Source organism: Trachypithecus francoisi, unplaced genomic scaffold (genome assembly GCF_009764315.1).
Source record: "Trachypithecus francoisi isolate TF-2019V2 unplaced genomic scaffold, Tfra_2.0 Lachesis_group5, whole genome shotgun sequence".
NCBI classification, from domain to species: Eukaryota; Metazoa; Chordata; class Mammalia; order Primates; family Cercopithecidae; genus Trachypithecus; species Trachypithecus francoisi.
The window spans coordinates 35,768,268-35,794,010 of NW_022681470.1; the positions used below are offsets into that span (position 1 = coordinate 35,768,268).

The 25,743-nt window shown below is 42.8% G+C and overlaps 1 protein-coding gene across 3 annotated transcripts in view; it reads left to right on the forward strand.

Annotated features, from left to right (window-relative positions):
• The window catches only part of FAM20B (FAM20B glycosaminoglycan xylosylkinase), a 50,327-nt gene that overhangs the window by 21,129 nt on the left and 3,455 nt on the right, over window positions 1-25,743 (forward strand). For all 3 annotated transcript variants that reach the window (XM_033200597.1, XM_033200596.1, XM_033200598.1), the window contains exons 3-7: window positions 3,917-4,003; window positions 9,105-9,214; window positions 19,497-19,668; window positions 19,877-20,068; window positions 22,699-22,758. In XM_033200597.1, the coding sequence (XP_033056488.1) occupies window positions 3,917-4,003; window positions 9,105-9,214; window positions 19,497-19,668; window positions 19,877-20,068; window positions 22,699-22,758 (621 nt within the window). The remainder of the gene's footprint in view (window positions 1-3,916; window positions 4,004-9,104; window positions 9,215-19,496; window positions 19,669-19,876; window positions 20,069-22,698; window positions 22,759-25,743) is intronic.

Here is a 25,743-nt window from a genome sequence, read left to right on the forward strand (position 1 = left end):
ATATAAAGAGATGGCCAGGCACGCTGGCTCACACCTGTAATCCCAGCACTTTGGGAGGCCGAGGTGGGCAGATCACTTGAGGTCAGGAGTTCGAGACCAGCCTGGCCAACATGGTGAAACCCCATCTCTACTAAAAATACAAAAAATTAGCTGGGCATTTGATGTGTGCCTGTAATCCTAGCTACTCAGGAGGCTGAGGCAGGAGAATGACTTGAATCTGGGAGGCAGAGGTTGCAGTGAGCCGAGATTGCGCCATTGCACTGCAGCCTGGGCAACAGGAGCAAAACTCCATCTCAAAAACATAAAATAAAGAGATGAGTTGTGAGCATTTTGTGTTTAAATAAGAGGAGATCCAGCTGGATGCAGGGGCTCACACCTGTAATCCCAGCACTTTGGGAGACTGAGGTGGGTGGATCACCTGAGGTCAGGAGTTCGAGACCAGCCTGGCTAACATGCTGAAACCTCATTTCTACTAAAAATACAACAAATTAGCCAGGCGCGTGCCTATAATGCCAGCTACTCTGGAGGCTGAGGCAGAAGATTCGTTTGAACCCAGGAGGCAGAGGTTGTAGTGAGCTGAGATCGTGCCATTTACACTCCAACGTGGGCAACAAGAGCGAAACTCCGTCTCAAAAAAAAAAACAAAAAAACAAAAAAGGAGATCCTCATCACACCCACCACTTGTACAGTGGGTAACTGAAGGGGAGATGGGACAGCAGGAAGTGTGTTATAAGACAGATATTCCCAAGAGTGTGCAGTGTTAAACCAGGTGCTTTGCAGGATAGGCTTGAAATGTTTGGACAAGATGTAAGTGGAGGGAGGAGAGGCCAGACTGATGAGTAGGGGAGGTAGCAACAGATAAATGCATAACCGTAGTCACTTCTTGCTTCATCTTGTATCTCTTACTACCACTGCAGCCTTCTCATTACCTCCCTCTTCCAGACCATCCTGGAAACCACTTCCGTTCTTCCCCAGAAGACTCATATTATCACTATGTTCCCCAGCTTTAAACCATCCAGGGACTTCCCATTGCCCACCAGACAAAACCCAGCCTCCACAGCCTAAGGTCAAGCCCCTAACTGTCTGGTCCCCCTCTCTATACTCAGCCTTATCCTACCTTTGCTCTTTGTTTCTGTCAAACTCTGGTCCCCTGCTCCCCCATCATCTCCTAAACAGCCTGTGTCCACTCCCAGCTCCAGGGCACTCTCCTCTCCAACTCAGCAAGACTTTTTTCAGCCCCTGCCGTAGGTGTTAACTTTCTTAGTCGGTATACATACTGACTTGTGCTGCTTTATATCAGCAACTATCACAGGCTGGGGAAAGTGGGTGTAAGTTTAAGTGCTTGCAGAACTTGACTGTAGTCCCTAAACATGCTGTTCTGACCCCCAGGGCTTCAGAGGCTATTTTGTCCTGGTGTAAGTGCAGATTAATGTCCTTGGTCAGCCTCTGATGTCCTTCAGCAGAAGGATAGGAATGATTTATTGGCAGTTACTGTATGAATTTTGCTGCTCTGTCAGTGACTTAAGATGGATCACTCTCTGGTAAGAGGAGAATCTAAGTCCTTTCTCTAATAGCCACTTGTGGTTTTAACATTTCTGGAGCCTGGTTATCCATGTCCTACTCTAAGATACAAGTTGTATACCATATAGGTAGATGGTATATATAGGAATACAGTGACACTTTTATTTACATTTTGCCTTACATTGTAAGTAAGGGTATTTTTTTTTTTAATGTAGCTATTTCCATTCTAGAAGTAATTGATTTTCACAGGCAAAAACGGCAGTTATGTTGGAAAAAGAACAAGAAGGCAGGGGCCTAGGAGCAGCTACGTAGAAGTGAATGAGTAATCTTAGGAAGTACTAAAAGGGACCTTGGAGATCAGCTAGTTCAACTGTCCATTTTACAGGTGAGAAAAATGACATCCAGAGTTCTGATTTTCCATATTTCACATAACCAAAACATGTGCTAAGGATTCAGGCCTGACTTCAATGTAGTTCTTTTGATTCTTACTCCTTTTCTCTTCCCGCTGTCTTTTCCTCTCCTGCCCACTCCCGAAGTTCCTGTATTTCTCTTAAGCTTTTGCATTTTACTCTGAGCAGCCTTTAGATGGATTGGAAAGCTCTCTAATGTTTCACTGAAAGGAATATACTGCACTTCACCACATACCTTCCTGTGGCTGCCCTGGAGTACTAAAAATAAAGTATTCAAGGATAGCCTACATCTGTAGTAGAGAGAACAGTACCTGAATAGTGTCAGCTTTTTGCTGCAGTGGTATTTCAAATTTGACTTTTAATTTAGAGGTAGCTAATATAAACCTTTTTAAAAACTATTCCTAAGTAATCCTTTGCACTAGGAACAAACAAACAAATACATTTGGGTATATTGACCATGCTAAGAAGAAACTGGTGCCCAACCAGATGGTGATACGTGGCTGTCTTCTAACAAATGCTTCATCATTTTGCCTTGAAGATATGTTTTGTGGAGATAATTTCACTTTATATTCTAAGGTCATTTAAGTTGAGGTTCACTGCGTTTTATACTGTTTTCCACTTCCCTATTGCTGTTTTAGCATGGGAGAGCGAACTATCCTTAGTGGAACTTTTCTTCTCCACATCAGTCTCAATTGATTTCTATTTCATAGGTCCGTTGTAAAGCCTAAAAGGCCTCCTTTACATTCAGGAAATGCAGGAGACCAATAGAGAACATAGGTGAATTAAGTGCTTTTTTTCTTCCCAATTAACACATTTAAATTCTATCTTTTAAAATGATTAGTAGAAAGAAATATGCCAGTCTTCATTATCCTTTGCTTATGTCATGCATATGATAGAAAATCATCAGAATGCAGTTTGAGATGAAAGAGACCTTAGAAATTACTTCTTAGTCCAGCCCCTAATATCGTAAATAAGGAATCTGAGACCCAGAGAAGAGAAAGATTTTGCTCAAGCTTACCCAGTCAAGTAATGGCAGCCACACCCACTTCCCACTGCCAGTCCAGGACTCCTTGTACTACGTCATCATAAACTTAAAAAAAAGAACAAGAATGGTTATTCAAACAACTTTTTTCAAAAGCACCATTGCCTTCCCATTAACAAAGGTTGAGTTATATCAGACCATTTTCCCCCAAATTTAAATTTCTCTTATAAGCTTTGCCACAGCCATTCTGGTAAGCAAAAGTTTTTTGTGTTTTGGTTTTTTGAGACAGAGCCTCACTCCATTGCCCATGCTGGAGTGCAGTGGCACAGTCTCGGCTCACTGCAACCTCTGCCTCCCAGATTCAAGCGATTCTCCTGACTCAGCCTCCTGAGCAGCTGGGATTACAGGCATTCACCACCGCACCCGGGTAATTTTGGTATTTTTTAGTAGAGACAGGGTTTCACCATGTTGGCCAGGCTGGTCTTGAACAACCGATCTCAAGTGATCCACCCACCTTGGCCTGCCAAAGTGCTGGGATTACAGGTGTGAGCCACTGTGCCTAGCCAGCAAAAGTTTTAATTACACGTTTTTCATTTCTTCAGGTCAGTCTAATAAACATTTTAGTAGACGTTTATTAAGCACCAACTATGTGCTTAATAACACTGTGCTGGTGGTACAAAGACAGTCCTTGCCTTCTAGAAGACTACCTTGTATCTGTACTTAAACTACATCAAAAACCCTTTAGTGGGGCAAAATGACATCTTTCGTGTTTTGTTCTTAGAATGATTGTCGACGTAGATAGAGAATTCTAGTTTCTTTCTCTACCTCATCTTCACTCCATCTACCAGCAATTCATGCTAATCCACAGTTGTTCTCAGGGTTGACAGAAAAGGTGACTATAGCAGAATCAGGCTTGCTAAAGCTTATATTCTACCACTTTTGTGCTGTTACCTGTTACTGGTGTAATCCATGTATACATCTGTGCTTCCCATTCACTTTGCAGGTATAGCCGAGACTATGTGGTGGAAGGGGAACCATATGCCGGTTATGATAGACACAATGCAGAGGTAGCAGCCTTTCACTTGGACAGGTACGTATGATCACAGCAGGTTATGTTCATTTTGTTTACTTTCAAATGTCTTGAAGAGGACTCATGGACTCCTTCAAAAGGATGCAACAGGCCGGGCGCGGTGGCTCAAGCCTGTAATCCCAGCACTTTGGGAGGCCGAGACGGGCGGATCACGAGGTCAGAAGATTGACAGCATCCTGGCTAACACGGTGAAACCCCGTCTCTACTAAAAAATACAAAAAAATTAGCCGGGCGAGGTGGCGGGCGCCTGTGGTCCCAGCTACTCAGGAGGCTGAGGCAGGAGAATGGCGTAAACCCGGGAGGCGGAGCTTGCAGTGAGCTGAGATCGCGCCACTGCACTCCAGCCTGGGTGACAGAGCGAGACTCCGTCTCAAAAAAAAAAAAAACAACAAAAGGATGCAACACTAATAAGTAACTTGTTACCCCTTTTAGATAGCTAATTGACTAGTTCCATTACACTTGTATGAGTCTCGTAATTTGGTTGGCACTGAGAATACTAAAGTATTTTAATTCCGTGCTTCTTTAGGTCATTTCATTTCTGGCCTGCTCTGTTATTATCATCAGTGAAGATATTCTTGGTAAATAAACTTTGAACTTAAATATCTGAATTGAACTAGTCATTAATTGGGCCTAGCTGTCCTGTTGTTTTGTTATGTATTTATTTTAAGTAAGTAATGCTGACTTATCCCCATGTGCTGGAAACATATAGCATGAAATCTATTATGAATTTTATTGTTCTTTATACAAACTATGCACAGCTTCAAAAACCAGAATAATTACAAAAGGAAAGGGCCGGGTGCAGTGGCTCATGCCTGTAATCCCAGCACTTTGGGAGGCCAAGGTGGGCAGATTGCCTGAGCTCAGGAGTTCGAGATCAGCCTGGCCAACATAGTGAAACCCTGTCTCTACTAAAATACACAGAATTAGCCGGGCGTGGTGACAGGCACCTGTAGTCCCAGCTACTTGGGAGGCTGAGGCAGGAGAATCGCTTGAACCTGGGAGGCAGAGGTTGCAGTGAGCCGAGATCGTGCCACTGCACTCCAGCCTGGGCGACAGAGTGAGACTCTGTCTTTAAAAAAGAGAGAGAGAGAGAGAGAGAAGAGAGAGAGAGAGAGAAAGAGAGAGAGAAAGAGAGAGAGAAAGAAAATAGATGTGAATTATAAGTTTGTAAGTTAACTAGGAAAATTCTTTTTTTTTTTTCCCCAGCAGGTTAGTAGTCAGGAACCTTGCAGCTGAACTGTCTGGTATCCCAGTCACTCTGCTGACCAGCTCTTTCATCAGGCCATATTGGCCGACTTTAAAAGAAATTGCTCACAATATTTGTTTTAAAAAATTAATTTATGACTGATGCAGTGGCTCATGCCTGTAATCCCAACACTTTAGGAGGCTGAGGTGGGTGAATCACTTGAGCCCGGGAGTTCCAGACCAGCCTGGGCAACATGGTGAAGCCCCGTTTCTACTAAAAAAAAAATACAAAAATTAGCTGAGTGTGGTGGTGTGTGCCTGTAGTTCCAACTAGTGGGGAGGGTGAGGAGGGAGGATTGCCTGAGCCTGGGGGGTCGAGGCTGCAGTGAGCTGTGATTACACCGTTGCACTCCAGCCTGAGCAACAGAGTGGGACGCTGTCTCAATAAAATAAAATAATAAATAAATAAATTTTTTGAGACAGCCTCACTCTGTCCTCTAGACTGGAGTGCAATAGCCTGATCTTGGCTTACTGCAACCTCCACCTTCCGGGTTCAAGCGATTCTCCTGCCTCAGCCTACGGAGTAGCTGGGACTACAGGTACATGCCACCACGCCCAGCTAATTTTTTGTATTTTTAGTAGACACGGGGTTTCACCATGTTGGTCAGGCTGGTCTGGAACTCCTGACCTGAGGTGATCTGCCTACCTCAGCCTCCCAAAGTGCTGGGATTACAGGTATGAGTCACCACGCTCAGCCTAAAAATGAATTTATAAGGAAACCAGAAAAAAAAAAAAAGATGAAATGTTTGTCTTTTTCTGAATTAGGATTTTGTAAACATAAAAGCAGTAACATAAAAATCACAAATTCAATAGTCTTGACTAAATAAAATAATGAACATATATCAAGAAACAGCAAACAAAATTTAAAAGCAAACAACAAACGGAGAAAACACTTGAATCTAACGTAATCTGAGTATTAATAGCCTTAATATGTGTTTATACAAATCTGTATATATATGTTAAAACTCTGTTAGAAAATGGGTTAAGAGCACAAACACTATCAATTGCTAATAAATATGTGGAAGCGGGGGGAAGTTCATCCTCACCAGAAATTTTTAAAAATTCACTTGAGATACTGTTTTTACCTGTTGAAAATGGCAAAGCTTAAAAAAAAAGATAATACTTTATTGGGAGGAATACATTGAGATTCATATGCTGCTTATGGCATTGTTAATTGTTTCAGTTTTTTTGTTAAGAACCCTAGCATTATATATCAAAATTAAGGATAAATGTATCAACATTAAGGAATGTTTATATCATTTGAACAAATAACTGCTTTTTTATATACATATCTAAGACATTTCTAGGAAGTACCCTAGAGAAAGAATACAAAACTCAAAGATATATATACAACAGTCTTAGCTGTAGCATTTTCAGTAGTGAAAAACTGGTTGTAACCTAAACATCTGTTGATATGGAAAAGCTTAGATACATGTGTACAATACCATGAATTTTTGCTGCCCCTTTTAAGACCTAGTGGTGTACAGTTGGATAAATCCTACTCCTCACTTAATGGCACACTAGAATCAGGCTTTCCAAGACCTTATCTGTTTACCTCTTTTCTTCATCCCCAACCCCCCCCATCCTGTTTGTTGGACACCAACAGGCATAAAGTTCCTCATTTCTGTACCAGTGTTTTGTATTACCCAACACAGTAAGTTTTGTTGATATATATGTAAAGTGATATTTCATTGTTATTTCACTGTTATTTTGTATTTCCCCATTACTGGCAAAGTTTGTCTTTTCACAGCAGGACACCTATCTGTTAACTTAGAGTACTTGTGTACTTTTGATGTTAACTAACTATAATGTTTCAATTTGTGACTTGTGCTTTGAGAGTCTTGTATTTAAAAGTCCTTCCCTACCTCAAAGTCTGAAAGATGTTCTCTTGCCAATCCTCCTGTCACTTGTTAAGTGTCACTGTAGCCAGCCTCAAGTGCTACAGTAACATTGCCCCTCAATGCTAAACTGACTGTTGTTCTTGGGCTTGGCAATTTTCAATGGGGAGAAAAAAATACTTCCCAATCTAGACATGTGTTTGTAGTCCTGGCTAACAGGGAGGCTAAGGTGAGAGGATCACTTGAGCCCAGGAGTTCCTGGCTGCAGGAAGCTATGATCATGCCACTGCACTCCGGCCTGGGCAACAGAGTGAGACTCAAAAACCAACCAACCAACCAAACAAACAAACATGCACAAAAAACGCTTCCCAACCTTTTTCATTTGTGGATCCTGATACTTTTCCGCTTTGGGTTGCTATTTCTTCATTACAGTCAGATTTAACCACCTTCCCTTACCTCAGGGGGGATCTCTGGATTTCTATGTTATTTTGACAGATCTGTTGACTTGCCTTTGTGGCTTTTCTAAGACTGGGTTTAGGACAGAATCAGAAGCCCTAAACAATACCCATTTGTAAAGGCTTTCTAATGACTGGGAAAAGGTTCACGATACAATGATTAGTAAAAAGCAAGATATAAAACTACATACGATGTAATCTCAATTGTATGTATATACATAAGTGTGAGTGTGTATTTATATACCCACACTTAAAGGGAAAACATGCTGATATGCCAAAATGTCAGTACCTGTAATTATTTCGGGGTTGTGGAATTATAGGTGATTTTTATTTTCTTCATTATAAATTTTCTGTGTGTTCCAAATTCTGCCTCTCCAACTTTTGTTATGTTAGTGTATATTTTTTAGCCAGGAAATTTCATTTTTTTAAAATAAATTATTGTTTTCAACCTTTTAGATTATTAGAGGTATCTTCAAATTCTTTTTTTTTTTTTTTTTTTTTTTGAGACGGAGTCTCGCTCTATCTCCCGGGCTGGAGTGCAGTGGCCGGATCTCACCTCACTGCAAGCTCTGCCTCCCGGGTTTACGCCATTCTCCTGCCTCAACCTCCCGAGTAGCTGGGACTACAGGTGCCCCGCCACCTCGCCCGGCTAGTTTTTTTGTATTTTTTAGTAGAGACGGGGTTTCACTGTGTTAGCCAGGATGGTCTCGATCTCCTGACCTCATGATCCGCCCGTCTCGGCCTCCCAAAGTTCTGGGATTACAGGCTTGAGCCACCGCACCCGGCCGAAATTCTTTATTTAATTTGCTCTGTGGGTTTATCCTTTTAGATCAGTCTGCTTTTTTTTTTTTTAATCAATGTGCTGTTTTATTTAAAGATTTGGGCCGGGCACGGTGGCTCAAGCCTGTAATCCCAGCACTTTGGGAGGCCAAGACGGAGGGATCACTAGGTCAGGAGATTGAGACCATCCTGGCTAACACGGTGAAACCCCGTCTCTACTAAAAAATACAAAAAACTAGCCAGGCGAGGTGGCGGGCGCCTGTAGTCCCAGCTACTCGGGAGGCTGAGGCAGGAGAATGGCGTGAACCCGGGAGGCGGAGCTTGCAGTGAGCCGAGATCGCGCCACTGTACTCCAGCCTGGGTGACAGAGCGAGACTCCGTCTCAAAAAAAAAAAAAAAAAGATTTGAACCCATATGTGAGTTTGGGTTCCATTTTTTTCTAATGCTTTCCTAAAATCTATTTTTAATTTTTATTATGAAAAAATTTCTAACCTACAAAAGTAGAAAGAATAGTATAATGAGCCCGTATACCCACTCTGTAGATTTAACAGTTGTTCACATTTTATCAGATTTGTCTTATTCTTTTTACTGAAGTGTATATTAAAATAAATTACACACACTTTGACATTAAATTCCTAAAAATATGTGCCTCTAAAAAATTAGATTTACCTGCTAGCTAAAACCCTTTACACATTTGACATGATGAACTGTAATTTTTAAGACTGTTACTTAAAAAACATCCCCTAAGATTTTTCTCTTCTGTTTTCCAATCTTCCAAACCAGGATTCTGGGTTTCCGCCGAGCCCCCTTGGTGGTTGGCAGATTTGTTAATCTTCGGACAGAGATTAAACCTGTTGCCACGGAGCAGCTGTTGAGCACCTTCCTAACTGTAGGTAAGAAGATTGTAGAGGACATTTATATAGGGGAATGATTAATAAGTTAAAATGGGGCATTGTTGAGCAAGCTGGTTTCTGACTTTTAGGAATTAAAGAATGTAAAGGAATACAAAAGCAAATCAGACAACCAGCTCTCAGGTTATTTGGAAAAATGAATCTAAAGGAGATGGCAGGAAATTGAAATTTTCCTGTGTACTCTTGTGTTGTCTGTGACATAGGAGGTGAGGTCATTTAGTGATAGTAAAAGCAGGTGATTATTTCCTTATGCTTTCTCTTAGAGCTATTAAGTCTCAAACTCAGAATTTGGCCTAGATTGGTTATTGTTTGTGTATCATTGGCTTAGTTATTTTTACATATGTATATATATATATATATATGTTTTCTTGGAAACTGTCTCCATCTCCTTAGAATTGAGGAAATCTTAAGGCAACTCTTTGGGAGGCTCAGAAATTCTTTTTTTTTTTTTTTTTTTTTGAGATGGAGTCTTGCTCTGCCACCCAGGCTGGAGTGCAGTGGCCGGATCTCAGCTCACTGCAAGCTCCGCCTCCCGGGTTTATGCCATTCTCCTGCCTCAGCCTCCCGAGTAGCTGGGACTACAGGCGCCCGCCACCTCGCCCGGCTAATTTTTTGTATTTTTAAGTAGAGACAGGGTTTCACCGTATTAGCCAGGATGGTCTCGATCTCCTGACCTCGTGATCCGCCCGTCTCGGCCTCCCAAAGTGCTGGGATTACAGGCTTGAGCCACCGCACCCGGCCCAGAAATTCTTTTGTAAGGTTGTATTTGGACCTGGAAGATCAACAGGCCTACCACTTCTTCAAGGGTTAACCTATAACTCACTGTGCCTGGAACTGGCTATGTTGCCCCTGGCCTCTGTTTTCCATTATCTTAACTCTGAGGTAAGAGATCTGAGCTAAAATTCTCACTCCTGTTCTTGTGAGCAAGATGAGAATGGGAAGAATCCAAAAGGGCTGTGGTTTCTTGTTTTCACCTCTTCACCTTGACTCTTTTTCAGTGATACAGTGCTCTGCATTAGGGCGTGACTGTTGAAACAGACATTGCAAGATGAACTTCACCTTGCTTTTTGCTAGAGTGAGTGGATTTACATTTAAAATGAGGAAAAACTGAATATTTAAAGGACTTATGACAGATTCGTCATTCAGAATTTCAACTTATAAGGCTTGGGCTGTACTTTTCTTACAGATAACCAAAAGCATACAGTGTTAGATATTGTATCAGATATTTTCTAATTACCTTTGGTTGTTCAATTTTATGCTTGGCAAACATGAATTCCTGGTGGGTGCTGGGATTGAAGGAAAGAGTCCAAGAAGAATAAGTCAGGGTACCTGCTCTTCAAAGGCTCACATATGGTTAACTCATACATTGTATGAAGTGTGGGGAAGGGAAAAGCAGAGGGTTTGTAGAGGAGGTTATTAACACTTGAACTGAGTATTGAAGAACCAGTATGAGTTACCAAGGCAGCAAAGAGGAAAGGCATTGGCAAAATAATGGGAATATTAATGAGAACAAGGGCATAAAGACTGGAAAGTAATAGGGCAGGTAGAGGGATTTGACTGGAGGTGAAGTTTTTTTTTTTTTTTTTTGAGACGGAGTCTGGCTCTGTCTCCCAGGCTGGAGTGCAGTGGCCAGATCTCAGCTCACTGCAAGCTCCGCCTCCCGGGTTTACACCATTCTCCTGCCTCAGCCTCTGAGTAGCTGGGACTACAGGCGCCCGCCACCTCGCCCGGCTAGTTTTTTGTATTTTTAGTAGAGACGGGGTTTCACCATGTTAGCCAGGATGGTCTCGATCTCCTGACCTCGTGATCCGCCCGTCTCGGCCTCCCAAAGTGCTGGGATTACAGGCTTGAGCCACCGCGCCCGGCCGAGGTGAAGTTTTTAATAATCATCTGACCTTAGCATCACCTTGTTGTTATTGTTGTGTTTTTAAGACTTTATTGTTTTTAGAGCAGCTTTAGGTTCACAGCAAAACTGAGAGGAAGGTACAGAGATTTCCCAAATAACCCCTGCCCCTCACACACATAGTTTCCCCCATTATCAACATCCCACATCACAGTGGTACAGTTGTTACAATTGATGAGCCCACGTTGACACATCATAATCACCCAGGGTCCATAGTTTACATTCCGGTTCACTCTTGGTGTTGCACATTCTGTGGGTTTGGACAAATGTATAATGACATATATACATCATTATAGTATCACACAGAGTATTTTCACTGGTCTAAAAATCCTCTATGTTCTACTTACTCATCATTCTCCACCCCTCTCTCTAGTCCACTTGCAACTACTGATCTTTTTACTGTCTGTATAATTTTGCCTTTTCCAGAATGTTACATAGTTGAATCACAGTATATAGCTTTTTCAGAGTGGTTTCTTTCACTTAATAATATACATTTAAGGTTCCTCCATGTCTTTTCATGGCTTGATTTCTCATTTCTTGTTATTGCTGACTAATGTTCCATTGTCTGATGTACCACAGTTTATCCATTTACCTATTGAATGACATCTTGGTTGCTTCCATGTTTGGGTAATTGTGAGTAAAGCTGCCATAAACATCTGTGTATAGCTTTCTGTATTGACATAAGTTTTTAGCTCTTTTGGGTAAATACCAAGGAGTGTGATTTCTGGATTATATATATATATATATATATATATATTTTTTTTTTTTTTTTTGAGACGGAGTCTTGCTCTGCCACCCAGGCTGGAGTGCAGTGGCCGGATCTCAGCTCACTGCAAGCTCCGCCTCCCGGGTTTATGCCATTCTCCTGCCTCAGCCTCCCGAGTAGCTGGGACTACAGGCGCCCGCCTCGTCGCCCGGCTAGTTTTTTGTATTTTTAAGTAGAGACAGGGTTTCACCGTATTAGCCAGGATGGTCTCGATCTCCTGACCTCGTGATCCGCCCGTCTCAGCCTCCCAAAGTGCTGGGATTACAGGCTTGAGCCACCGCGCCCGGCCGATTTCTGGATTATATTAAGAGTACATTTAGTTTTGTAAGAAACTGCCAAACTGTCTTCCAAAGTGGCTGTACCATTTTGCATTCCCACCAGCAAAGAGTGAGAGTTCCTGTTGCTCCTCATCCTTGGCAGCATTTGATGTTGTCATATTTTGGATTTCGACTATTCTAGTAGGTGTATCTCATTGTTTTAGTTTGCATCTCCCTGATGACATATAGTGTAGAGCATCTTTTCATATGTTTATCTGTCATCTGTATATCGTTGTTGAGATGTCTGTTAAGGTCTTTGGCTCATATTTAAGTTAGGTTGGGCGTTTTCTTACTGTAAAGTTTTAGGCGTTCTTCGTATAGTATGGCTATCAGTCCTTTGTCAGATGTGTCTTTTGAAAATACTTTCTCCAGCTGGACATGGTGGCTCATGCCTGTAATCCCAGCACTTTGGGAGGCCAAGGTGGGCAGATCACTTGAGGTCAGGAGTTCGAGACCAGCCTGGCCAATATGGTGAAACCCTGTCTCTACTAAAAACACAAAAATTAGCTGGGCATGGTGACACACACCTGTAATCCCAGCTACTCGGGAGGCTGAGGCAGGAGAATTGCTTGAACCCAGGAGGCAGAGGTTGCAGTGAGCTGAGATCATGCCACTGTAACTTCAGCCTGGGTGACAGAGTGAGACTCTGTCTCAAAAAAAAAAAAAAGAAAGAAAATATTTTCTTCAAATGTATAACTTGTCATTTCATTCTCTTGTTGCAATTTTTAAAATGTATTATTAAGTAAGTTGGTATAATAATATTAAGTAAGTTGGCATATAATACAAGAATAACTAAAATCTATGTAGCCCCAGCAACCTACACAAGTATGTTCACTGTTACTTTATCTGATCCTTTTGACGATAGCATGCAATAAGTAGGTGAGGTGTTGCCCACATTTTATACCTGAGAGTGGAGGCTTAGAAGTGGCTAATGATGGCCAGGCGCGGTGGCTCAAGCCTGTAATCCCAGCACTTTGGGAGGCCGAGACGGGCGGATCACGAGGTCAGGAGATCGAGACCATCCTGGCTAACACGGTGAAACCCCGTCTCTACTAAAAAATACAAACAACTAGCCGGGTGAGGTGGCGGGCGCCTGTAGTCCCAGCTACTCGGGAGGTTGAGGCAGGAGAATGGCGTAAACCCAGTAGGCGGAGCTTGCAGTGAGCTGAGATCCAGCCACTGCACTCCAGCCTGGGCGACAGAGCGAGACTCTGTCTCAAAAAAAAAAAAAAAAAAAAAAAAAGGAAGTGGCTAATGACTTTCCCAGAGTCACAACACTACTAATTGTTAGCCAGGATCCAAACTCAGATTTTAAGACTCTAAAATCTTTCATTAGTTTATAGTCTTTATTTATTCAGTACAACTTTATTTCACTTCTGTTTGACAGGCGCTGAGCTAAGTGCTGAATATGCAAAACCGAATGACCTTCCTATCTTCAAGGATCTTTGTCTAATGGGGAGCCAGACATGTACAAAGAGCCTGTGGACTGTGGTGGTGGGGGTGGCGGGGAGAATAGGGAGGTGGCCTAGAAGTTATGGCCAGGATGACAGTTAATTAGTGAAGGTGATATTTTAACCAAGTCTTAAAGGGAAAATAGCAGTCCCTTAGGTAGATAGAGTGGGAAAGAATATTTTAGGTTTGTATTTAACATTTTTTGTGCTATAGATACCTTTGGCAGTCTGGAGAAGCTTATGGATCCTTTTTAAAAATAAAGGTTTTAAATACATACATAAATTAAAACACATAGACTTATAAATGAAGCCAATAATATTGAAGTATAATTTCAGTATCAAAAATTTTTAAAAGCAAGTTTAGATACAGTAATATGTGCTTTGTTGTTTAACACATTAAATAAGCTCTATCAGAGATTAGTCACTACTGTGATTTCAAACTATGATTATAAACAGTATTTTGAGATTATCTGCAACAAAGCTGGTATGATATGAAAAATCTGTGATTTCTTGTAGAGACAAAGTCACATGTAATTCAAATATGACGGTTTGCTCCCTGCCATCATAATAGAAGGAAATGCTAATTTTTAGTAGAAGTTAGTGAAAATAAAGATGTAATTTTGTTCCCATCGAGCTTACAGGCCCTATGAGTTGATCCTGTTCCAGGTAGAGGACAGAGCATGAACAGAGGTGATGAGCAATGAGAGAAAAGCAACAAGCTCAGGAGACTGTGCTGTTTAGCTGAAGGAAAGGATGTGTGGGGCTGGCCAGTGAAGAAGACAGCTGGTCAGGACAGTGTCACTGGAGGGCCTGTGTACCATGCTTAGGAGTTGAGACTTTCTCTTTAGGCACTAGAAAGCCATTAAAACAGTTTGAATATGGAAAAATCAGATATGAATTTCAAGAGCAAATTGTGGCAGCATTGTCAAGGGTGCATTGGGAAGGGGAGAATCAAGAGCTGAGAGCACTCTGGGAGTGTTGTGAATTCATATGTAATAAGAGAACTAAAGCAGGGACAGGGAATAATAGAAAGATTTAAGAGCTATTCAGGAATTGGAATGGAAAGAATTTGGTGAACATTTGGGCTGGGAGAGCAATTGAGAGAGAAGAAAAAATTAAGAATGACTCCTAGGTTTCTGGATTGGATGACAAGTGATTAGTGGAGCTGTTAACTATTTTAGGAATGTAAGGAGAGGAGCATATTTCGGGAGGTGGAGCAGAGAAAGATAATGAATTTAATTTTGGATATTTTGTTTCCTTGACAGGAACATCCAGGAGTAAGTGTAGACTAATCATTTAGGAGCTAAAGCCTACAGTTTAGGAGAAAAGGCTTGGCTGAAGCCACATATTTTATTGTCACAGTTGGTAGTTCACCCAAGGAGAGCATGGAGACTGAGTGATCAGAAGACCAGTTTTTAAAAGTTTGGCAATCCAGGAACTAGAGGTTCAAAGCCTCAGTTCATGGCACTGAAATGGGGATGTTGAGCTCTGGAAAGGTAGATTGAACCATGTTATTAAAATAAGTAGCTGGCATCAGTTGGTGTCTGACAATATGTCAGGCACTGTGCTAAGCATTGCCGCCATGGATTGCCTCATTTACTCTTCACAACCTAGTGCTGGAGGAGGTAGTATTGTTGTCTCCATTTTACAGAGGTTGCTTAGAGAGACTAAATTACATGCCCAGAGTCTTGCAATCTCATGATTAAACTAGTCTAAATGTTAACCCCAGGAACCTGACCTCAGACTCCACATTCTCCCTTCCAGTTATGAAGATTCTTATTTACCAAACTCAAGAGTTTGTATTTTATCCTGTAGGAAACAGATTTCCTATAACAGGCAATATTTTGTTTGTTTTAGGGCTTTGAATTTTTTTTGAATCAGTAATGGATTCACACAATTCAAAATTCAGGGAAATTCAGACCGGGTGTGGTAGCTCACGCCTGTAACTCCAGCACTTTGGGAGGCTGAGGCAGGAGGATCACATGAGGCCAGGAGTTTGAGACCAGCCTGGCCAACATGGTGAAACTTCGTCTCTACTGAAAATACAGAAATTAGCCGGGTGTGGTGGTGCACGTCTGTAATCCCAGCTACTTGGGAGACTGATGCAGGAAAATCACTTGAACTCGGGAAGCAGAGGTTGCAGTGAGCAAAGATCATGCCACTGCACTCTACCCTGGGAGACAGAGCAAGATTGTATCTCAAAAAAAAAAAAAATTCTGTGAAATTCAATGAAAAATTTTCTTGTCCGTCCAGTTCCTTTCCCCTTTCTCTGAGTGGCAACCTCTAATTAGTAATTTGCTTATGTCTTTTTGTATGAAATATGAATATATATTTTTATCTATCTCTACCATTTTATACAACATATGGCACACTTTGCATACTTTTGCATCTTACTCTTTTTACTTAATACATCCTAGAAATCTGTATCATGTACAATGAGCTTGTTGTTTTACACTACAAAGTGTTCCATTATTTGGGTCTACCATAATTCATATAACCAGAATTTTATTGGACTTATATGTTGTTCCAGTATTTTGTTTTTACAACCAGTGTTGCCCAGAATTACCTTGTATATATGTCAGGGGTCCCCAACCCCTGTGCTGCGGAATAGTACCAGTCTGTGTTATGGTAGGAACCGGGCTGCACAGCATGAGGTGAGGGGTGAGCGAGCATTACCGCCTCAGCACCAGCTCCTTGTCAGATCAGTGGCAGCATTATATTCTCATAGGAGCACAAGCCCTATTGTGAACTGCGCATGTGAAGGATCTAGGCTGCGCGTTCCTTATGAGAATCTAATACCTGATGATCTGACATGGAGCAGTTTCATCCTGAAACCATTGCCACCCAGCCCCCAACCCTTGTCTGTGGAAAATTGTCTTCCACAAAACCAGTCCCTGGTGCCAAAATGGTTGGGGACCACCCATGCGTATTATTTCACACATAAGCAAGCATTTCTAGAAATGGGAGTGCTACGTCAAAGGGCGATAGGTGTGGCCACATTATCCTATATAGATGTTGAACCAGTTTATATTTCCATAGAAATATATGAGAGTGACTCTTTCTCCTAGCTTCACCAACAATATGTTATTAAACTTTTGGTTTTGTGTATTTCATATGTAGCATCTTTTTGTTTGAGAGCTATTTGTATTTTCTATTAACTGTCTTTGCATATCCTTTGCTCATTTTCTGCTGTGTCATTGGTCTTATCGTTGTATAGGAGTTCATCCCTAGGGCGGATAGTCTTGTGACGTGAGATGTAAATACTCTCTCTCAATTTTTTTTTTTTTTTTTTTTGGAGATGGAGTTTTGTTCTGTCACTCAGGCTGGAGTGCAGTGGCGCAATCTCAGCTCACTGCAACCTTTGCCTCTCAGGTTCCAGCAATTCTCCTGCCTCAGCCTTCTGAGTAGTTGGAATTACAGGTGCATACCACTACTCCCGGCTAATTTTGTATTTTTAGTAGAGACGGGGTTTCACCATGTTGGCCAGGCTGGTCTCAAATTCCTGACCTCAAGTGATCAGGAGTTCACTTATTATAATAGTTGCCAAATGGTGATTTTTTTTTTTAATGCTCTCTCTCAGCAGTATCACCAAATGATAATTTTTGTATTTTTGTTTTTTTTGAGACAGAGTCTCTGTCACCCAGGCTGGAGTGCAGTGGCATGATCATGGCCCACTGCAGCCTCAACCTCCTGCTCTCAAGCAATCCTTCTACCTCAGCCTCCTGAGTAGCTTTGACTACAGGCGTGCGCCACCATGCCTGGCTAATGTTTTTACTTTTATTTTTATAGAGACAGGGTTTTCCAGGCTGGTTTCAAGTGATCCTTCTCCCTCGGCCTCCTAAAGTGCTGGGATTACAGATGTGAGCCACAGTTCCTGGCCTTCAAATGATTTTTTTCATTCTATCATTGCTTCTAGACCTATTAGTTGTCATTCTGTTGAAGGGTAGAACTCCCCTGCCTCCACACATTCATGTATTTATTTATATCACCATGAACTCACTATGAGCTATAATTTATTACCATTTATAATTATTCGGATGCTTAAACTGTTCCACATTTGGCCAGTGGGAACCTCTACAAACTAGTTCCTGTGTCATTTTAGAATGGTCCCATCATTCTCCAAGCACTTTCTTGCAACTAGTGTAACGCTGTGGTCCAGGCTCATCTTGTACTTTCCCTAACCCAGGCCTGAAGTCAGCTATTTCTTCAGATTAAAAGGATGCAGGCATATCTTTTTCTGTATCTGTGTAGTAAACCCATCAATTCAGGCCTGGTGCAGTGGCTCATGCCTGTAATCCCAGCACTCTGGGAGGCTGAGGCGGGTGGATCATGAGGTCAGGAGTTCCGAGACCAGCCTGTCCAATATGGTGAAACCCCATCTCTAATAAAAACACAAAAATTAGCTGGTGTGGTGGCATGCGACTGTAGTCCCAGCTACTCGGGAGGCTGAGGCCGGAGAATTGCTTGAACCCAGGAGGCAGAGGTTTCAGTGAGCCGAGATCACGCCACTGCACTCCAGCCTGGGAGAGAGAGACTCCATCTCAAAAAAAACAAAACAAAAAACAAACAAACAAAAAACCCATCAATTCAAACTAGTATTTCCAATTCTAATTCACCACTGCAGGATTTATCCTGGCTTTCTCTCTTTCTGTATGTTTAACTCTCTTCTCCACTGGTGAGAAGCCTGGTTACTGTTACACTCAGTCTGTCTACTTATTTGCTCAACTTCCTCCCTTCCTCTATACCTCCCCCTCTATGTAACCAAACTCTTGGCCACACTTGGCCTAGTACCTGACCTTTTTGCCCTCCCCTGGGCACTCTGGCCAAGATCTCAGTCCTAATGAAGAAGAGGAGGACGTTACTTTCCTTTAATTAAAGTTGAGTTCAGGCCAGGCGCGGTAGCTCACACCTGTAATCCCAGCACTTTGGGAGGCCGAGGGTGGGTGGATCACCTGAGGTCAGGAGTTCGAGACCAGCCTGGCCAAATGGTGAAACCATGTCTCTACTGAAAATACAAAAATTAGCCAAGCGTGGTGGCATGTGCCTGTAATACCAGCTACTCAGGAGGCTAAGATGGGAGAATTGCTTCAACCTGGGAGGCGGAGGTTGCAGTGAGTCAAGATTGTGCCACTGCACTCTAGCCTGGGTGACAGAGCAAGACTCAGTCTCAAAAAAAAAAAAAAAAAAAAGAAAATTAGTGAGTTTAGAGGCCGGACATGGTGGCTCATGCCTATAATCCCAGCATTTTGAGAGGCTGAGGTGGGCAGATCACTTGAGTCCAGGAATTTGAGCCCAGCCTGGCCGACATGGCAAAACCCCATCTCTACCAGAAAAATCAAAAATTAGCTGGGCATGGAGGCATACACCTATAGTTCCAGTTACTCAGGAGGCTGAGATGGAAGGATATCTTGAGCCCCAGAGGCAGAGGTTGCAATGAGCTGAGATCACGCCACTGCACTCCAGCTTGGATGACAAAGCCAGACCCTGTCTCAAAACAAGAACAACAAAACAAAACAAACAAAAAGTGAATTTGAAGGATACTGGTGATGGTAGTTGATGCCAGAGAGAGAGACTGGGTAGAAAGGATACAGGAGGCAAGGGCAACTTGCTTTTGGGTGTATATCCTTTTGTACTTTTTGAATTTTTTTTTAATACTGTGTGCTTTTTTATTACCTATCCAGGAAAATAAATGTTTGAAATATAGTAAACTCAGGGTCTTGTTTTCACCATACCTATTTACTTAGCTATTCTGTTCTGTGCTATTTGGGAGAGAATTTGGAGTCTTCATTATTTCCTTAAGTGTATTTGGCTCCTTTCTGTCCTGTAGGAAACAATACTTGTTTTTATGGGAAGTGCTATTACTGCCGAGAAACAGAACCAGCTTGTGCTGATGGAGACACAATGGAGGGATCTGTCACACTTTGGCTTCCAGATGTGTGGCCTCTGCAGAAACACCGTCACCCATGGGGCAGGACTTACCGAGAAGGCAAATTGGCCAGGTAAATGCTCCTATGAGCCATTACTTAATTCTCCCCTGTGCCTAGCCAGGTGCCAGTTCTTTAAAGGAACCAGCACTTCTGTCCAAGAGTAAAAAGAACTGTGGAGTCAGGGGCAAACCCAGTAGGTAGGAACTCTGTCTTCTCTTTGTATGCAACAGTGCCAGGTACAGTGTTGACACTCAGTGCTGGTGATGCTGCTTGTCTCCAGGTGGGAGTATGATGAGAGCTACTGTGACGCTGTGAAGAAAACATCCCCTTATGACTCTGGCCCGCGCCTCTTGGACATCATTGACACAGCTGTCTTTGATTACCTGATTGGCAATGCTGACCGCCATCACTATGAGAGCTTTCAAGATGATGAAGGCGCTAGTATGCTCATCCTTCTTGATAATGCCAAAAGGTGAGACCAGCAGGACTGTCCTTGTCAGGGAGGGGTTTCTGTGTATGAAAGAAGGGCATTTTCTAGAGCATCCTGGAAAACATCCAGAATACAATTGATAGGTGGCGTCCTTCTTTTTTCCACTTGGAGTCTTTGCTATTGGTACCTGTCGTTCTCTCTACTCTCAGGGATCTCAGTACTTCAAAAAATGGAAAAGCAATTCTTTCCAAGGAGTATAAGACTCTATGAGCCTCTTCTCAGACAACTGGAAACCAGGGTCATTCGTTTGTTACTACCTACATCATTCTTTCTTGGCTATGATATTTGGTGTTTAGAAACTTGAGAGATACAGATGTAATAGAGTGTGGAATTTGTTATTAAATTTATTCTATCCAAAGGTTCCTGCAATAAAAAAATTAATTTATTTGATAGGATGTTTTGCTATTTTTATGTTAGTCTAGGCCCATACTTTTGCTATCATGGGAAGAAGAGCTGTTGCCTAGTGTGGATTTTATATGTAACAACAAGTTACTTTTATCTTGAATAAGAAAAGTTTATTCATTTTGAATAAATAGAATGTCCTTATTTTTTTAGGCCTGAGCTATTTGGAGAGTACATTGTATTTCCATTTCATATTCTGCATTCTCCATGGTGGCCAGTTTAGTGCCACACTTCTTAAAAAATTTTTTTTAAGATGGAATCTTGCTCTGTTGCCCAGGCTGGAGTGCAGTGGCACAATCTCAGCTCACTGCAACCTCTGCCTCCCGGGTTCAAGCGATTCTCCAGCCTCAGTCTCTTGAGTAGCTGGGACTACAGGCACCCGCTAATTTTGTATTTTTAGTAGAGATGGGGTTTCACCATGTTGGCTAGGCTGGTCTTGAACTCCTGACCTCAAGTGCTCCGCTTGCCTCGGCTTCTCAAAGTGCTGGGATTACAGGCGTAGTGCCACCCTTTTAGTTGCATTTAATAAATATTTATTAAATAGAATGCTTCCTTGGAGTACAGAATTTTCCAGGCCCTAGGTCACTACTGTTAACATTGGTTGTTGGAAATAAGCTAAGACATGGCTCCTCAGCAGAGTGCTTGGGCAACATTTGCTAATTATGCCACCATCTTATACTGAACACCAGGCGCCTCGTGCTTCGTGAAAGATGGTGACGACCACAGAAAATGAAAGACCAGCAAACACTGCCTCTCCCTCTACCCCATTACAGCAAAGCACATAGCTCTCATCCTGTGATACACATGATATTTGATATTTGGTGTGTATCAAAATAGTTGCTTTGTCCATTCAGGCTGCTATACAAAATCCCTTAGACTGGGTAATTCATAAGCATTGGAAATGTATTGCCTACAGTTTCAGAGGCTGAGAACTCTAAGATGAAGGTGCCAGCAGATTCAGTGTCTGGTGAGGGCCTGTTCCTCAGATGGTACCTTCTATGTGTCCTCATATGGCAGAAGAGGTGAACACGCTCCCTCTGACCTCATCTCTAAGGGCACTAATCCCGTTGATGTGGGCTCTTCCCTCATGGCTTAATCATCTCCCAAAGGCCCTACCTCTTAATACTGTTGGACTGTTGCACCAGGGATTACGAATTTGAGGGGGACACAAACATTCAGACAATAGCAGTTGCCTTTGCCTTGAATTACTGGAGGACCTACACTGTACTAAGAACTACCAGACTCGGCCGGGCGCGGTGGCTCAAGCCTGTAATCCCAGCACTTTGGGAGGCCGAGACGGGCGGATCACGAGGTCAGGAGATCAAGACCACCCTGGCTAACACGGTGAAACCCCGTCTCTACTAAAAAAAATACAGAAAACTAGCCGGGCGAGGTGGCGGGCGCCTGTAGTCCCAGCTACTCGGGAGGCTGAGGCAGGAGAATGGCGTAAACCCGGGAGGCGGAGCTTGCAGTGAGCTGAGATCCGGCCACTGCACTCCAGCCTGGGCGACAGAGCGAAACTCCGTCTCAACAACAAAAAAAAAAAAAAAAAAAAAAAAAAAACTACCAGACTCCAGCTTATTAAGGTGAACCTCTGGAAAGAGGGAAAGGTTGACAGTTTTCTAGAATCAGTTCTCCTTTTCTAACTCTGAATTGCTGCTAAGGTAATTTTTGCATCTGCTGTGAATCAGTTTCCTCAGCCTCTGTGAACAGTTTTTCCAATTTGAATTGATACATATACTTACTTGTAGGGAATAGGATATTGGTAATTTGGGAGTAGAACAAGTGTGACTTCTTTTTACAAGTAGTGGTCATCTGCTTATTTGTGGGAATCTAATATAAATGGCCTTTATTTCTCTCTCTGGTCCTTAAAACCTTTGCAGGCTTAGGGGTCTTCAAGTTCTCCCTTTGGTCTGTGAACTCCACACTGTGTTTACCATAATTATGCTCCAGTATCTTCTAATATCTTGGCAGGAAAAGGTCCCTTGTAAATGAGTATATTTGTTGTCAGATATTTTAGTACAGGCTGTTAGGGATCCTGTGTCTAATTGGTCATGCCCTGCTTGTTTTCAATTTAAGTGATTTGAGCTGCTGGAGCATGAAATTATCTAGGATCACATTTGAGTTTCATATAGAATTTGCTATTGCTTTGATGCTAAGAAAACAATGGTACTTCCACCGAATTCACTAAGTTTTAATTTAATTTTCAGCTTTGGGAACCCCTCGCTGGATGAAAGAAGCATTCTTGCCCCTCTCTATCAGTGTTGCATGTAAGTTGTGCATAGCAAATATATGTGCCTGCATTGCCTTCCTTTCCAGGCTCAGGTAACAGTACATCCATTTTCTTGGCCCTCAGACTCTCTGATACCTGAGCCATGCTTTTCATACTTTTCCAACCTAGAACCTCTGGAGATCCTGAAATGGGATATGAACCTCTGGAGATCCTGAAATGGGGTATCAGGGAAAAGTGAAGGCAGATAACCCACAGCTCAGAATTCATCTCAAATTTTATATGAATAGAAGAGTGTATGTATTCAGTAATACATGTCTATGTTTGGTTTAATAGCAGAATATAATCACCCATACTCCCCACCCCACCGCCAAAAAAAAAAAAAACACTGAGTAAAATCTGTATCCCTGGTTACTATACCTGGTTACCTTGTGGTTTCAAGTCCTCTCACTCACCCATCACATACCACCTGGGGTTCGCATATTTCACTTTGAAATTAACTAAACCAAAAGTAACTTTTTCCATAAATAATAATTGATTTTGGCCAGGCACAGTGACTCACTCCTATAATCCCAGGAATTTGGGAGGCCGAGATGAGTGGATCACCTGAGGTCAGGAGTTCGAGACCAGCCTGGCCAACATGGTGAAACCCCGTCTCTAATAAAAATACAAAAATGAGCCGGGCATGGTGGCAGGAACTAGTATTCCAGCTACTTAGGAGGCTGAGACAGGAGAATTGCTTGAACCTGGGAGGCGGAGGTTGCAGTGAGCCGAGATTGTGCCATTGCACTCCAGTCTGGGCGACTGAGTGAGACTCTGTCTCGAAAAAATAGAAAATAAATAGTAATTGGTTTTTTAAAAAAACTGGGAACAGAGAAATTGAAAAATGAGTCAAGAAAATGAGCTAAAGTCTAAGAAGCTTCTTTTCATCATTCCTGAAATTATTTTATTATTATTATTATTTTTTAATTTGAGACAGCGCCTGCGTCTGTCACCCAGGTGGGAGTGCGGTGGTGCAATCTCAGCTTACAGCAACCTCTGCCTCTCGGGTTCAAGCAATTCTTGTGCCTCAGCCTCCCGAGTAGCTGGGACTACAGGCGCCTGCCACCAAACCCAGCTAATTTTTGTATTTGCAGTAGAGATGGGTTTCACTATGTTGGCCAGGCTGATCTGGAACTACTGACCTCAAGTGATCCACCTGCCTCAGCCTTCCAGAGTGCTAGGATTACAGGTGTGTGAGCCACCGCGCCCGACCATCCTGGTGTAATTTTAGAGCATGCACATCAAGAATCAGCTGGGATTCATCTTGCTTAACTTCACAGAAAAGCAAGTTCAAAAGTACCACTTAATACTGGTCAGCTCCCAGCAACATCATATCACATAAGACTGCCCTAGCAACTAGTCTCTTTCTCTTCTTTCTTTTTTTAAATAACAACAAAATTCTGTAGAAAGTAACAGTTTACCCAGGCAGTCCTTAGTTGTCTTTATTAATGATGGGAAGTAGTGATATATACAATCAAGAATTGTGTGTTTGTCATGCCGGGCACGGTGGCTCAAGCCTGTAATCCCAGCACTTTGGGAGGCCGAGACGGGCGGATCACGAGGTCAGGAGATCGAGACCATCCTGGCTAACATGGTGAAACCTCGTCTCTACTAAAAAATACAAAAAACTAGCCGAGCGAGGTGGCAGGCGCCTGTAGTCCCAGCTACTGGGGAGGCTGAGGCAGGAGAATGGCGTGAACCCGGGAGGCGGAGCTTGCAGTGAGCTGAGATCCGGCCACTGCACTCCAGCCCAGGTGACAGAGCAAGACTCCGTCTCAAAAAAAAAAAAAAAAAAGAATTGTGCATTTGTCTTTGAAGATGTTTTTGTGGTAGTAGTTTTATCAGTCTGGTTCAATCAGGAGATAGAAAAGACACAGTGTGTTAAACAGAGGTGTTTAATATAAAGGTTTTTTTTTTTTTTTGGAGACGGAGTCTTGCTCTGTCACCCAGGCTGGAGTACAGTGGAGCGATCTCGGCTCACTGCAACCTCCACCTCCCGTGTTCAAGCGATTCTCCTGAGTCAGCCTCCCAAGTAGCTGGGATTACAGGCGCCTGTCACCGCACCTGGCTAATTTTTGTATTTTTAGTAGAGACGGGGTTTCACCATGTTGGCCAGGCTGGTCTAGAACTCCTGACCTTGTGCTCTGCCCACCTCGGCCTCCCAAAGTGCTGGCATTACAGGCGTGAGCCACTGAGCCCAACCCAATATAAAGAATTATTATTATTATTATTATTATTATTTTTATTTTTTTTGAGACGGAGTCTCGCTCTGTCGCCCAGGCTGGAGTGCTCGATCTCGGCTCACTGCAAGCTCCGCCTCCCGGGTTTACACCATTCTCCTGCCTCAGCCTCCCGAGTAGCTGGGACTATAGGCGCCCGCCATCTTGCCCGGCTAGTTTTTTGTATTTTTTAGTAGAGACGGGGTTTCACCGTGTAGGCCAGGATGGTCTCGAGCTCCTGACCTCGTGATCCACCCGTCTTGGCCTCCCAAAGTGCTGGGATTACAGGCTTGAGCCACCGTGCCCAGCCTAAAGAATTACTAAATTCCAATAACAGGAGTGACTATAAAAGAAAACTAGGGCTGAGGGAGAGTGCCCAAGGAAGGACAAACTTGGAAGGGGATCCCCTCCCAATGACTGGAGTTTGGACTTCAGTGGAGAAGGTTTAGCTCAACCTACCAGATAGCAGAGAAGTTTGCTAGTTTGCAGGTGCTGAACAAGCCAGAAGCAATTCTCCAGGGTGCAGGCTGGGTGTACATTCAAGCCATAGCTGGTGTCATGACATGGAGAGGGAGAGAGAGAATCCAGTAGGAACCTTCTGTGCTGCAGGTGAGGCACACATGTGGGCCTTCAGAGGGAATTGGGGCCAGGGTGAGCAGATGGCCTTCAAATCTCTGGTTTCCATGTTGAGAGGGCCTCAGGAGAGTTATTCCCAGGCCAGGCTAAGGCTTGAGGTCACCAAGGACCCACACTTTCTGGGAATG